The sequence below is a fragment of the Acomys minous genome, assembly GCF_964271855.1.
Source record: "Acomys minous genome assembly, chromosome: 15".
In the NCBI taxonomy this organism is placed as follows: Eukaryota; Metazoa; Chordata; class Mammalia; order Rodentia; family Muridae; genus Acomys; species Acomys minous.
In genome coordinates, this window is record NC_140497.1 from 70,000,568 (window position 1) to 70,014,939 (window position 14,372).

General features: G+C 38.3%; 1 protein-coding gene across 1 annotated transcript; it reads left to right on the forward strand.

Moving 5' to 3' along the window:
- The first annotated feature begins 880 nt into the window (after positions 1–880).
- On the forward strand, positions 881–12,699 carry LOC311584105 (UDP-glucuronosyltransferase 2B17-like). Its single transcript, XM_084758192.1, has 6 exons — positions 881–1,666; positions 5,185–5,333; positions 6,631–6,762; positions 8,644–8,731; positions 9,114–9,333; positions 12,355–12,699. Exons 1-6 carry the CDS (start codon positions 943–945, stop codon positions 12,632–12,634), a joined length of 1,593 nt encoding a protein of 530 aa, XP_084614318.1. The 5' UTR covers positions 881–942; the 3' UTR covers positions 12,635–12,699.
- Positions 12,700–14,372: the final 1,673 nt, after the last annotated feature.

Here is a 14,372-nt window from a genome sequence, read left to right on the forward strand (position 1 = left end):
TCTGGCTATTATGAATAAAGCACATGGGATGTTTGTTGCATATGCTTTGAAGTGAATTATTATAGTTATATTCTTTTATCAAATTGGTGCTTTTGAAAATATATAGTGACCTTAGAGGTCACAATTTCTACTCTGACGTAATTCAATTTTGGACACTTGTAAGTATATCTACTACAGTACACTTATAGTTTGTTTTTTGAAAAATACTTACTTTTCCAATTTTCTTTTCTGTTTTCACATCTTTCCTTCCATAACTGACAACCCCTCGGCTTTCCATGGGGTAGGGGTACCCCTGCCACATATTCCCATCACATAAACGCCTACAGACCTTCCTTGCAGTGGTGGCTATGACTTCAAATCATGGGATTAAATATTCATCCAAAATACTAAAATTTGGTTTTGTCAAAGTACGTGGTTAATGTGATGAGAAGTTAAACACTACAGGTTGATTTTATAATCAAAGAATTTGTCTAAATGATGCATCCTTATAGTGGTCCAAAGGTTGTAGCTTCAGTAGAAATCTGGGTGAACGAGAAACCCAGGTAGATCACATGGCAATACCTAAGGGCTTCATAGACACACAGAAAATTGGTGGTCTCAGAAATGGTAGACATAGTGTTTCCTGGAGAGGAGGGAATATAGATACATCTACTCATCTGCTCAGGGTCTTTGAGCACTAAGATTTTGAGAATAAACCATCCAACCACATTTTAGGCCTAGAACAGGCTCATGGACATGAAGCACTCACACGCAAATTTGAAAAATTAAAATTTTTGTTTCTAACATTTACCTTCATCCCACAAGTTCAGTCTCGTCGTTAAGTGTATTTGCTTTGAACAACACAGGTTATATTTTAACTCATGGCTTTTTTTCTTTTTAGGGATAAGGACAAGCAGGGGCAGACGGGAACACACCGTGAAGAGAGGACTTGGATTTCCCAGGATGCCGGCGAAGTGGCTTTCTGCTCTGTTGCTGCTGCAGCTGAGTTGGAGCTTCCGATCTGTGAACTGTGGGAAGGTGCTGGTGTGGCCGATGGAATACAGTCACTGGATAAATTTAAAGACAATACTGGATGAACTTGTGCAGAGGGGTCATGAAGTGACTGTTCTGAGATCATCAGCGTCCATCTTTTTTGATCCTCAAACGTCGCCCGGCCTTAAGTTTGAGACGTTTCCTACATCTTTAAGTAAAGGTGATCTGGAAAATTTCTACACAAGGTTTGTCAATTCATGGACTTATGAGTTACCAAGAGATACATGTTTATCATACTCTCCTTTGCTGCAGAGTCTGTTTGATGATTATTCTGACTATTCTCAAAGTCTTTGTAAAGACTCAGTTTCAAACAAACAACTTATGATGAAACTACAGAAATCCAAGTTTGATGTTCTTCTCTCGGATGCCATAGCTCCCTGTGGGGAACTGATAGCTGAACTGCTCCAGATTCCTTTTGTCTACAGTCTTCGCTACTTTCCTGGCTACACAATGGAAAAGTACAGTGGAGGGTTTGTACTCCCTGCCTCTTATGTACCTGTAATCTTGTCAGGATTAGGTGGTAAAATGACATTCTTAGAGAGGGTAAAAAATATGATATGCATGCTTTATTTTGACTTTTGGTTCCAGACATTTAATAAGAAGAAATGGGATCAGTTTTACAGTGAAACTTTGGGTGAGTTCTCTCTCTGTGTCTGTGTCTGTCTGTCTGTCTGTCTGTCTGTCTGTTTCTCTCTCTCTCTCTCTCTCTCTCTCTCTCTCTCTCTCTCTCTCCTCTCCTCTCCTCTCCTCTCCTCTCCTCTCCCTTTCTTTGTTTGGATTTTTTTCGAGACAGGGTTTCTCAGTATAGCTTTGTCTGTCCTTGACTCGCTTTGTAAACCAGGCTGGCCACTAACTCACAGCGATCCACCTGCCTCTGCCTCCTGAGTGCTGGGAGTACAGGCATATGTGACAATGCCTGGGTTAAGTTATATTTCTTATCAAAATCTTTATGACCTAAGTTTCCGATGTATTTAAAGCTATATGACCATAAAATACAAAATGAAGTTTTATTTTATAGATATTCAACTGTAATATGATATTAGCTAGCAATCTCAGAAACACTGTAAAAGCTCATATTATTGATCAAATAGAAGGTGGCAGTACTGATATAGGGAATTCTGGTTAGCTATACAATTGCAAAGAGATGCAAGTAGACTTTCCTTAAGTGATTCTGTATTCATTGTGTTGTAATTTTTCCTCTATTTTAATAAGTCACTAGCTAGTTAGCAAAATCTTCATTAGTTTAGAATAAAGAATGACATATTTTACAGAATATGCACACACATATGTATATATAGCACTGAGGAAATTATTTTCCCTTGCATAGGCCAAGTTTTATTTAAAATTAAAATATCTGAAAACAATCTAAAACTCACCCATGTTTGGTGGCTCAAAATTGCCTGTAGGTTTAGCTTCAGTGTGCCTACTGCCATATTATGTTATCCGCAGGCACATGAAGAAACTTAGCGCACGCGCACACACGCACACACACACACACATAAATAAATAAAAATATAAATCTTAAAACATTTCCCCTGTATTTCCTACAGAGTTTTCCTATCCTTTAAATATACTGTGTTACTTCACAGGGTTAAAAATGGAACAGAAGCATCTACCAATATCACACTTCTTTACTGAATCCTTACCTGGCATCCATTGTAAATGTTTAAGCTCTACAGAAGCATGTATATAAATTCATTCAGTCTCTTTTTTTTCCAAGTCTTGTTTTGTCTCTTAAAAAGTATACTATAATTAAGACTGGCTAAAATCCCCATTCTCATAATTTCTGAAAATAGTGATTGTTTTGTACAGGATAAGTACTATGAACTTTCTTAATATGAAACAAGAGTAGAAGAAACCAGAAATTCAGCCATTCATAAGCTTTACAGCTCCCTTGACAAAACAAGAAAAAAGCACTAACTACAAACTACAATGACCCTGGAGAAGTCTGTCCAGAGTACACAACACGGTTAAAGTTTTAGACCTGGAATATGTGTTTATATTTTCACAGTTCCTTTTGAACATCTAAAGAAGAGTAAAATATGTGTTTATTCATATAGTGGTTTAGTGGATTATTTCAATAACTATTTGTGGTTTCAAATTACTGAGGAAACATGAGGTAATTCTCACAGTTTACTTTACAAATAAACCCAAACTGACGTTTATATATATTATAAGCTACAAATCAGTTACATATGCAAATCATATTACATATAAATAAATATTGTATTTTAAATTTTTATTTTATTGATTTATTCAGATCACAGCTCAATTGTTATCCCATCACTTTTATCCTCCCATTCCTCCCTCTCTCCTGCTTTCACCCTATTCCATTCCCTAGGTCTGTGACCTAGGGGGACCTCCTTCCCCACTATATGGTCAAAGGCTATCAAGTCTCATCATGGTAGCATGCTGGTTCCCTCTTTGAGTGCCATCAGGCTATCCCAGCAAGGGTAGGTGGTCAAATATGGGGCACCAGAGGTCACATCAGAGTCAGTCCCTGCTCTTCATGTAACTGTGGAGAATGTCCTGTCCATTGGCTAGATCAGAGTAGGGGTTCGATGTTTACTATTGTATTGTCCTTGGTTAGTGCAAAAGTTTGAGCAGACCCCATTGGGTTCCTATCCACCCATCATGATATTCATCTTGTAGGTTTCTAGGACCCTCTGGGTCCTTCTATTTCTCTGTCTCCTATATTTGTCTTACCTAGAGTCCCAGTGGGATGTCCTCACCTCTATCCCAATCTCTTGGTAAGTGAAGACTTTCACTTGACCTGGCTTTTGGGCTAGTGCCCAATTATAAGTGAGTATATACCATGTGAGTCTTTCTGCTTCTGGATTCACTCACTCAGTATAGTCATTTTTAGTTCCATCCATTTGTCCACAAATTTCGGAATTTCCTTGTTTTTAATAGCTGAGTAGTATTCCATGGTGTAAATGTACCACAGTTTCTTTATCCATTCTTCAACTGAGGGACATTTAGGCTGTTTCCATGTCCTGTTTATTATGAAAAAGGCTGCTATGAACATGATTGAGCGTATGTCCTTGTGTCCTGGAGCATCTTCTGGGTATATTCCAAGGAGTGGAATAGCTGGGTTTTGAGGAAGCCCTATTCCCAGTTTCTGAGAAAGTACCAGATAGCTTTCCAAAGTGGTTGTACAAGTTTGCATTCCCACCAGCAATGAAGGAGTGTTCTTCTTTCTCCACATCCTTGCCAGGATTTGGTGTCACTTTAGCTTTTGATCTTAGCCATTCTGATGGGTGTAAGATAGAATCAGAGTCGCTGTGATTTGCATTTTTCTGTAAACGTTGGTTTTATTCTTAAATATCTTTATTTTTAATTTGTTCACTTCACATCCTGAATGTAGCCTCCTCCCTCATCTCTTCCAGGCCCCACCCTCCCTCTTTTATCCCCCATCACCCCCCTAGTCCTCAGAAAGGGGGAACATTCCTCCCCTATCATGTGACCTCAGCCTAGTAAGTCTCATCTGGATTGCTTGTGTCCTCTTCCTCTGTGGCCTGGCAAGGCCTCGCTGCCAGGGGAAAGTGATCAACCAGTGGGCACCAGAGACCACATTAGAGGCAGCCCCTTCTCCCCGTGTTATGAGACAAACACGGAAACTGTGCTGCCTATCAACTACATCTGAGCAGTAGGTCTAGATCCTCACCATGCATGACTCTTGGTTGATGCATCCCGACCCTGCTCCTCAACACTTCCTGGATTTGTTGGCCCCATTGGTCTCCTTGAAGACCTCCTGTCCCCTCCAGACTCTTCTGCTCCCCAACTCTTCCATAAGACTCCCTGTGCACCATCCCAAAGTTTGGCTGTGAGTCTCAGCATCTGCTTTGATCTTCCTCTGGGTGGAGTCTTTCAGAGGACCTCTATGGTAGGATTCCTTCCTGTTCGTTCTCTTCAACTGCTTCCAGTGTCTATGTTCCTTGCCCATATGAATGAGAATTAAACATCTCCCTAGGGTCCTCCTTGTTATTTAGCTTCTTTAGATCTGTGTATTGTAGAGTGGTTATCATTTTAAATGCACATGTTCTACATCAAACACAAATGTTTCCAACATTTCTAAAAATATATATTTTCTGTTCTGATGATAATCCTGTCTACTTTTTTCTTTCTCATTTGCTCATTTTCCCCATCTAGGAAGGCCCACTACCTATGATGAGATAGTAGGCAAAGCAGAAATGTGGCTCATTAGATCCTACTGGGATTTGGAGTTTCCTCACCCAACCCTACCAAATGTTGACTATGTTGGAGGACTCCACTGTAAACCTGCTAAACCCTTGCCTCAGGTAAATGCATTCTTTTTTAAAATCTCTTTTTCATTTGATTTCATTCCTTATGAAAGTGATTCTATACCTTTCATTACATTTTTATCCCAATGGTAGAGATATACAGGACGTGGAATTAAGCATTCTGCTAACTAGGAGCTCAATAAACTCAGGAGAGAACATGATATACTTTGGAAATATTCATAACAATGAGTTAAATGAAGTCAGATAGGGTACTTGGGTGATTATCCAATGGGTAAAGTCCTTACCACGGAACCATGAGGATATAAGTTTGAATCCCCAACACCCATGTAGAAAGTTGGGTGTGTTGCCATGCAATTTATGACCTTAGTATTGAGCTTCAGAAATAGGTTAATATTGATAGATTGCTGGCTATTACCATGTTAAACATGGTGGGAATCATGTTCAATTAGAGGTAGTCTCAAAAATATGTAAACGATTGATAGAGGAAGAATATTGATTTTAATTTTTGGCTCCATGTGCAAAAACAAAGACAGGGAATCTTTCTGAAGCCACCACCCTTCAACACACTTACACAAATATATACACACAGGTGAATGCCCACACATCTATATAAACACACACACAAAAAAAAGACAGAGAAGTTAAGTCAGTTAAACTGAGATGAGAAACTGTCAATCATTCAGAAGCTGTGATTAGCATATATCAGAGGTAACCGCTTGATATCCAGAGAAACAGCATAGACATAATTTCTGCTCTAAGCAATAAATTGTGGAGGTCATCTGAAAATATTCTGTTTTTGTACAGTTTCAGGAAATTATTATATAGTATATGTTTACCATGCATTTATGATTATTTTGCAAAAACCAAAATATTTTATTAATGATAGTAGGAAGCTTGTGTTAACTACCACAGGTGTACATACTGCAACACACATATTATTTCATCAAACATTAGTTAATACTAATCAGCCATCATAGGAGAAAAATAAAATAGCATGAAAAAAATTATACTTTCTGTAGAATTAAAAAATGCTAAGGATCTACAATTTTATGAGTACTTCATATATAATATACTTGCACTTCTGAGTTTTCATTTTGCCAGAGGAAAATACTGAGGTGGTTTGTTGAACAATGTGTGAGTGTACTTCGTACTGCTCCCTGTGAACTTCAAAGTATTTGACCTTACCGTTTCTGTCTTGTGTATTTTTAGCACCATTACTCTGAAAATTCCTAGGAACACTTTAATTTTATTTCTTGGTTTTTTTTCAATGAAAGTTACCTAAGTGATTTTTTACAGTTCTTATTTTGTGAGGAAGCCAATTCTTTCTTCACAGGAAATGGAAGACTTTGTCCAGAGCTCTGGAGAGCATGGGATCGTGGTGTTTTCTCTGGGGTCAATGGTCAGCAACATGGCAGAAGAAAAGGCCAATGCAATGGCATGGGCCCTTGCCCAGATTCCACAGAAGGTGAGGTAAAGTGCCATCACCAGAGGTGACTGTATACTCAGTCTGTGAAAGTCTGAGTATAGAAATGACTGTGTGAGAGTAAATTTTTAGATAGGCTCTAATTTCCCTTACCCAATCTAGAAACAGATACACACAACAAGTGTTCTGGGCTGTTTTAAGGTGTCTTTGATGGAGAGTATCTTCAAGTTAAACATTGTGATCACTGTGGGCACATTCTGAAGTGCTGGATTGACAATGACATTGCTCTTCAGAGTCACTTGTTCTATTTTTTGATTATTTAAAGTCATCACAGACATTATATTCATGGGGATTCTTTGCATTTTTTCTAGCAGAATAATGTTAAGCAGGTATTGAAAGTGTCTGAAATGTAGGAGGACTCTGTATCCTAATTTTTGGGTAGGCTTGTTCATTGTGCAGTTGAGAGGGCCATCTAATGCCTCAACTCTCATTCAAAGTACCCATTTGGCTAACAGAGAGAAAGATAATTAAAAAAATAAATAGGTTTCGGGGCTGCCTTGCCAATATTTGTAGAGGAAATATATACAGGAAAGGTAGAGATGGGTGCTGCCTTTACAGTGACCTCTCTGAATCATAAAATACGAAACACACAACTCTGCTTCTAAGCAGTGAGAATGAAACTGCTGCCATTCAAGGAAGACGTATGAAAACAAGAAGGAGCCCAAAAGAACCAGATGTGAAAACAGTTTCAGAATACACACTTTATAAAGCAGACTGCAACGTAATATTCTGGAGATTAGATTTCAATCTTTGAATGATTATGAACATACTAAATTTTCTGGTGGAAAACCCTCTCTTTAATCTCCTACATTAAATTTATTTGCTGTGATCCAGTATTTAATTTATCCATCACATAGCAAATCCATGTAAGACACATGGTTAATTCCCTGTTTTATGAAACTTGTCCACAGGCAGTAGTGATGAACCTGAAGTAAGCCAACTCCTGTCCACCACACATGGGAGGAGAGAAAAGATGCATTCCAAGTACAGTCTCATGCTTTGAAGAAACTGAGGTCAAAAGACTCTTGTACTGTTTCTTGGAGTGTTCTCACAAGCACTAAAAATTCTTATTATGTGACTCTATTCCTGAAAAATTTTCTGATATCTCTCTATTTTTAATTTTTTAAATGTAGACTTTCCAGAGAGGTATTTGATTTGAGAAGTAGATAAATCTAATGATCCTTTGATGTGTGAGCATTCACAGATGCACAGATCAAAACAGCTAGAATTGTCACAAAGAGATTCTCTGGTGACATAGGGCTCTGCGTGACTCATAGAATTACGTCTCCCTTGGTACATAAAGTCTTTCCCTGGCCTCAGGTGGGCCAAAATTTATCTAAAATATAAATTATTAGTAATGTATCATTCTTTTCTGTAATTGACTTATCTCATAATGGCAATGTGGTAAATATTTTCATGTGTCATTAACTATCTTGTTTGTCTAAATATCTCTGTTTAGAAAACGATGATTATAATTAAACTGTCTGAATGTAAAAATGAGCACAGAAACTGCTAGCACACTTTTTGTCTCCATCTTTTAAGTTTCATTGCTCACCCCTTTTGATTTCCTTATCAATTCTAGTGTTGGGTATTTATCTCTGTTATGTTTAATTAAAAAAGTTAACATTTTAAATCATTTTTTGAAAGCATAATTACATCATTCTGCCTCTCTATCTCCCCCTTCCAAACCCTTTCATATCTATGCCCCTTGCTCTCTTTCAAATTCATGGCATCTTTTTCCATTAATTGTTGTGACATACATATATGTATATGTACGTACATTTATAGTTCTAAATATCATCTGCTCAGTCTGTATAGTGTTAAATTTGAATCCAGCAATAAAGATGATTTAACATTTAACAGGTTCTTTGGAGATTTGATGGCAAAAAACCAGCCAATTTAGGACCCAATACCAGAGTCTACAAGTGGCTCCCCCAGAACGACCTTCTTGGTAAGACTCAGAAAAATAAAGCTGAATCATGATTGACTTTCTCTGATTTCTACACCCATCCTAGCTGACTTCAAATGTCTTTATATTACACACAGGGAATGTATTATCTATTAAAGATAACAAGTTCTGTCATGCATTTGGTCTTTTTTTAATACCCGTTTAGTCTTATCCATTATATATGTCATGTGTTCAACTGAAATCAGTATTTAATGGCTGAAATCTCAAGTCACATGCAAGTCTTCAAAATAGTTCTTGGTATATTTAATTTCTTCTTGCTTGAGACAGGAAAATGGTTCAGTGAGGTTATAATGATCAGTTCCTCATTTCTCTTTTCATGTCTAAGACTGTTAATTAATGTTAACCTGAATTCACCTCATTTTAGGACATCCAAAAACCAAAGCCTTCGTAACTCATGGTGGAGCCAATGGCCTCTACGAGGCGATCCATTATGGAATCCCCATGATTGGCATCCCTTTGTTTGGAGAACAACATGATAACATTGCCCACATGGTGGCCAAAGGAGCAGCTGTTGCGTTAGATATCAGAACAATGTCAAAGTCAGATTTACTTAATGCCCTGGAGGAAGTCCTAGACAATCCCTCGTGAGTATAACTTTTTAAAGTGTGTTTTCATTCCTTTCTTATTCTTTGTGCTTCTTACTGAAGGCCAAATGAGCAAGAATTATCCTGAAGGCAAAAATCATGGCAGGTGGAGATGTAAATTAGGACACGATTGAGTGTCACGGATTTTTCTTTCCTCCTGTCATTTAAAAAATTTCCATGTTAGGCTTTAATGTCTCTTTGCTATGTGAATTAGGCTGGTCCTATATGTAAAACATTTCTGCTTCATCCTCCAAACTGCTTGGCCAACAGGCATATGCCACCAGCACTGACCAATTTTTCTTTTATATTCTTTTTGTAAGGTAATTGGTCATCATTTTGAGGATAGTACAGAACTTGAATAGCCAGTAAGTGAAGTGAAATAAATTGCCAGGTACCAATCAGATGTATTACACACAGAATCCATAGGAAAACATCACCAAAGCAAAACTTGAATGCTATACAAGAAATAAGTAACCTTTATGGCAATTAAAATATTCAGCATTGAAACACAACAGATATTAAGATAAAAGCAAGTGTATGGTTGGATGTTCAGATATGCAACCTAAAATTTTAAGATAAATTCAAATAGTGAAAACATTATAGTGAAGCAATGATTATGTCCCTCATCATTTTTCTTTGATTAAAAAATTTTTTGAAGGTTCTTTCAGGTAAAGACTATTTTTCTCCCCCTTTCAGTATTCCTTAGGTGCCTATGATAATTTTGTGTAGAGTTGGGCCCAGGGTGAGATTTACTCCTTTCCATATTAGCATGACCACTGATGTCACTTGTTTTGGCGACCATACTGTTGCGACTTCATGAGTGTAGCTTTCCTGATATTTCTCAAAGATGCATCCTCATAGCAGATATCTTTGCCCTCTGGCTCTTACCATGTTTCGATCCTCTATTCTACGATTTACCACCAAAGTTAGTTTTCAGGTAAGGTGCTTTCAAGTCAGTTCCATCTCAGATGTCTCTGGTTTCTGAATTTCTTGTTCTTTCAGCAATAGAAACTTGTATCCCACCACTGGGGAATAACCAAGAGAAGCATCAAGAGGCTGTATGTTTCACAGCCCTGGCCAACATCTCAGAACAGCACTTCTCACATCTGACATTGGGGTTTATGTTAGGTGGGCTTTGGCTCTGGAAGGGAACATCATCAGTCCCGATGGTAAAAATTCATGGAAGGTTATACAGGGAATAGCATATAGAATAGGGGATTTGGGTACATAGCTAGTAGTATATTTATTTGCAGCTCTTTTAGACATCCTGATTGTTACTTCATCCATCTCCCTCCTGAATCAATGTTCCTCTCCCTTCCTTATGGAGCCAACCTGCTTCCTATCCTTTATCACACTGCTTGAGTACCGCCATCTTCTTTCACTCTCTTTACACCTTCTTTGGTGTTTCCCTCCCTCCCCATCTCTATGGAGCCCCTCTTCTCGTTCCTCCGTCAAAGAAGTTGAATCCTAAATTTTATTTTATTTTAATTTCCCCCTAAATTTAAATAAGTGTGATATGCATGCTAAGAAACGAGGATGATTTAATGAGAAGAGAAACACAATTTTCCAATGATGCTCTGTAAACGGTTGGAGGGAATGTTACCACCATCGCAATAAATTCTTATATTGCATCAACTGTTACTTAGGGTTGGTTACTCATGTCTCGATGTCATCCTTCTTTTTTATGTATTCATCAATAGTCATTTCAACACTTGAATCAAATGCACTTACAGGTCACTTCAGTGTGAAATTTTGTCTGCTTCATTTCTAAAATCACACTACCAAGCTGATCATAATAAAAAAAAATGAAGATTAGCAATAATAACAAAAATTAGGCTCAGTAGACTTCTCAATGGGTAAGGGTTTACTCTAGCAGAGGACCATAGACTAGTTCTCAATGCACATGCTACGTGGTTTACAACAACTTTCAACTTGGCCGATCTCTCTCTATCTCTCTCTCTCTCCCGCCCTCCCTCCCCCTATCTCTCTCGCACACACGTAATTAAAAGTAATCACAAAAATGTTTTATTCCACTTTATAATAATAGTAATACATGTAATGTGATAATAATTCCTGTATAGTAATAGAAAAGAAAGTTAGACTTTCTATTGATTTCATTGAATAAGTAATAAATTTCAGGAGAAAGAAGTAGCCACTATAGCTAGTTAATAATAATCAGAACACTATTGTAAGTATAATCTTTAATCACTGATATGCATCCCATATAATTTTCTTTTCAGATCCAATCTTTTATCACCATTACACAGATATGTATCATTGTGGGAACTTGAGACACATGTATCTGAAACTTATGTGTTCTGGTGGTAGTATAAAGTTTGCATGACAACTTAGTTTGTAATTGCTTGCTGAGTTGTTTCTCACTCTAGAATGGCAATGGGACCTGGGAGATTGGGGCTCATAAATGAGATAAAATAAAGTCTTGTGCCAAAAGCTATTTTATTCAGAGCATCAGACAGTTTAAACTCTGAGAGTTAAGGGGAGTCACTGAGTAGTGCAGAAAGCCAAGGACAAACTGTCCACAGCAAAACAGGTTTTTTCTACAGAGGCAGATAAGCAAATAACAATAGCCAGTTGTAATGACTTATCTGAAGGAAACTCACTCCTGTCTGCTACACCTGGCAGAGGGACAAAGGCATAATCCATGAAAATTCCACGTTTTTGTTTTTAAGAAACTGAGGTTAAAAGACCCTTGTCCTGTTTTCTTGGCGTTTTCTCACCAGCACTCAGAAATCTCCTTACCTGATCTTGAACACTGGGGAACTGAAGCTACATATGCTAAAATAGCATCTCATTTTGTTACTTTGTAAAGTTTTAACTATCTGCAAACTTCAATTTGGGAACATTTTATCTTTTCCAACTTATCTGCTTATATGCTTCCAGATGCTTTTTGTATAGCCAAGAAGTTCAGACACGACTAACAACATCTTCCTAGGCATTAAAAAAAATTATGCACATGTTTTCACTCATTCAGTGACTTGATCTCCATTTTATCTTGTACAGCTATAAAGAGAATGCTATGTGGTTGTCAACCATTCACCATGACCAGCCTATGAAGCCACTAGACAGAGCCATCTTCTGGATTGAGTTTGTCATGCGCCACAAAGGGGCCAAGCACCTGAAACCACTTGCACACACCCTCACCTGGTACCAGTACCACTCTCTGGATGTTGTTGGGTTCCTCCTTGCCATTGTGGTGGCCATTGCTGTACTTGTTGTGAAGTGCTGCTTGTTTGTTTACCAATTCTTTGTAAAGAAGATGAAGAAAATGAAGAGAGAATAGAGCACGTTGAGAATGCACTGCAGGCACAGACTTTCTGCATCATTCTAAATATGAACCACCTTCTAAACTTTCACTGATTATCAAAGCATATCTTTTTTGCACTTCTTACACTGTATAAAAAGATATATAATTCTGTGGCTACTGATATGTGATCAAAGTATTTCATCATTCATTTTAATTTTTAAGCTATTTAAATAAAAAGTCATGCAGAGAAAAAAGGTAAAATGAAGATGTATTTGACAAAGTCTTAAAAAATCAAACTATTAAGCTACCAGTATTTGAGTATTGTTCATTTGTTTCATTCTTCAATTTGATTCTGGAGCTCCAAAACATCAAAAAAAAAAAAGTTAAACTCTAAGTACTTACATATAAATATGATTTTCCTGCAGAAGTCTTCATTTTTGTAGTCTTGGGAGTAGTGTGGTTTATTTTGGAAATAATCTTTTTCATTTAAAATTTTATTATAATTTACTCATATTACATCCCAATTGTTATCCTCTCTCTGTGTCTTCCTGTTCCCACCCTCCATCTCTTTTCTGATCTACTCCCCTCCTCTAGATCTCTGACGGGGGCGGGGGGGGGGGGGGAGAGACACTCTTCCCCTACCATCTGACAACAGCCCATCAGGTCTCAGCAGCACAATTCATGCAGAGAACCAAGACTACCTGTTCAAATAGAGCCAATAGACAGCTCATTCTCCAGGGATGTGGGGAGGAGGGAGCTGGGACTGCCTCTGAAGTGAACTCTGATGCTGCCGTTTGATCACTTTCCCTTGGCAGGGGAAGCTCAGGGGCACACAGAGGACAGGGACGCCCTGATGAGACCTGATAGGGTGAAGGCAGACTGGAGAGGAGCTGGCCACCCCGAGGTCTACGGCAGGGAAACATAGCTGAGGAGCGTAGGAGAGTGGGAAGGGTAAGATACGAGTGGGGGAATAACACTTATAATGTAATCTTAATACATTATAATAAATACAAAAGTTTTGAAAGAATGTAGTAGGGAATTATACTGGTCTAGGAAATTGGCAATAACAGGTTCTCTTAGTCTATGACCACATCAGCCCCAGGCTGTTGGCTAGATTTCCAGTGTCACTTTATAACCTGGGCAGAGCCTACTCTCTCCTCTGCTCCCAGTCCCACCTTCTCCTGTATTCCTCAGAAAAGGAGAGCCTCCATACCCACTCACCCAGCCCTTCAAGTCACATTAGGATTGAGATCAGTTCTCTGAGAAATCCTGGCAAGCAACCAAGGACAATGGCTAGAAGACTCTATTGTGTGGAGAGAGTCATGGAACCCCATTCCCACACTTCTCAATTCAAAGTGAAGTTTTCAATTTCTGGTACTGGATTTTTAGTTAACAATCTATGGTTCCTGCGAGCAGCAGCAGCAGCACCCTTGGTAAAATTCCGTCCAAACTGTAGACACACACGCACACGCACACACACATGAATTAACATGTACAAACACACACACACAGGTAAGAGAGAGAGACAGAGACAGAGACATAGACACACAGAGAGAGAGACAGAGAGAAAGAGACACAGAGAGAAACAGAAAAAGAGAGAGTGTGCATAAGTACAAATACACAAGCCTAATTAGTCAGTGAGGAAACAACAATGTTTCCTTGTGGCTTTCTCAAGCACCTTTATTTCCATTCTTTACCATGGGAAGGGAGAGGGTAAGGAAAGGAAGAGTCAGAAAAGAAATGAGTGGCACTAAGCCCTTTATGTCAACAAGTT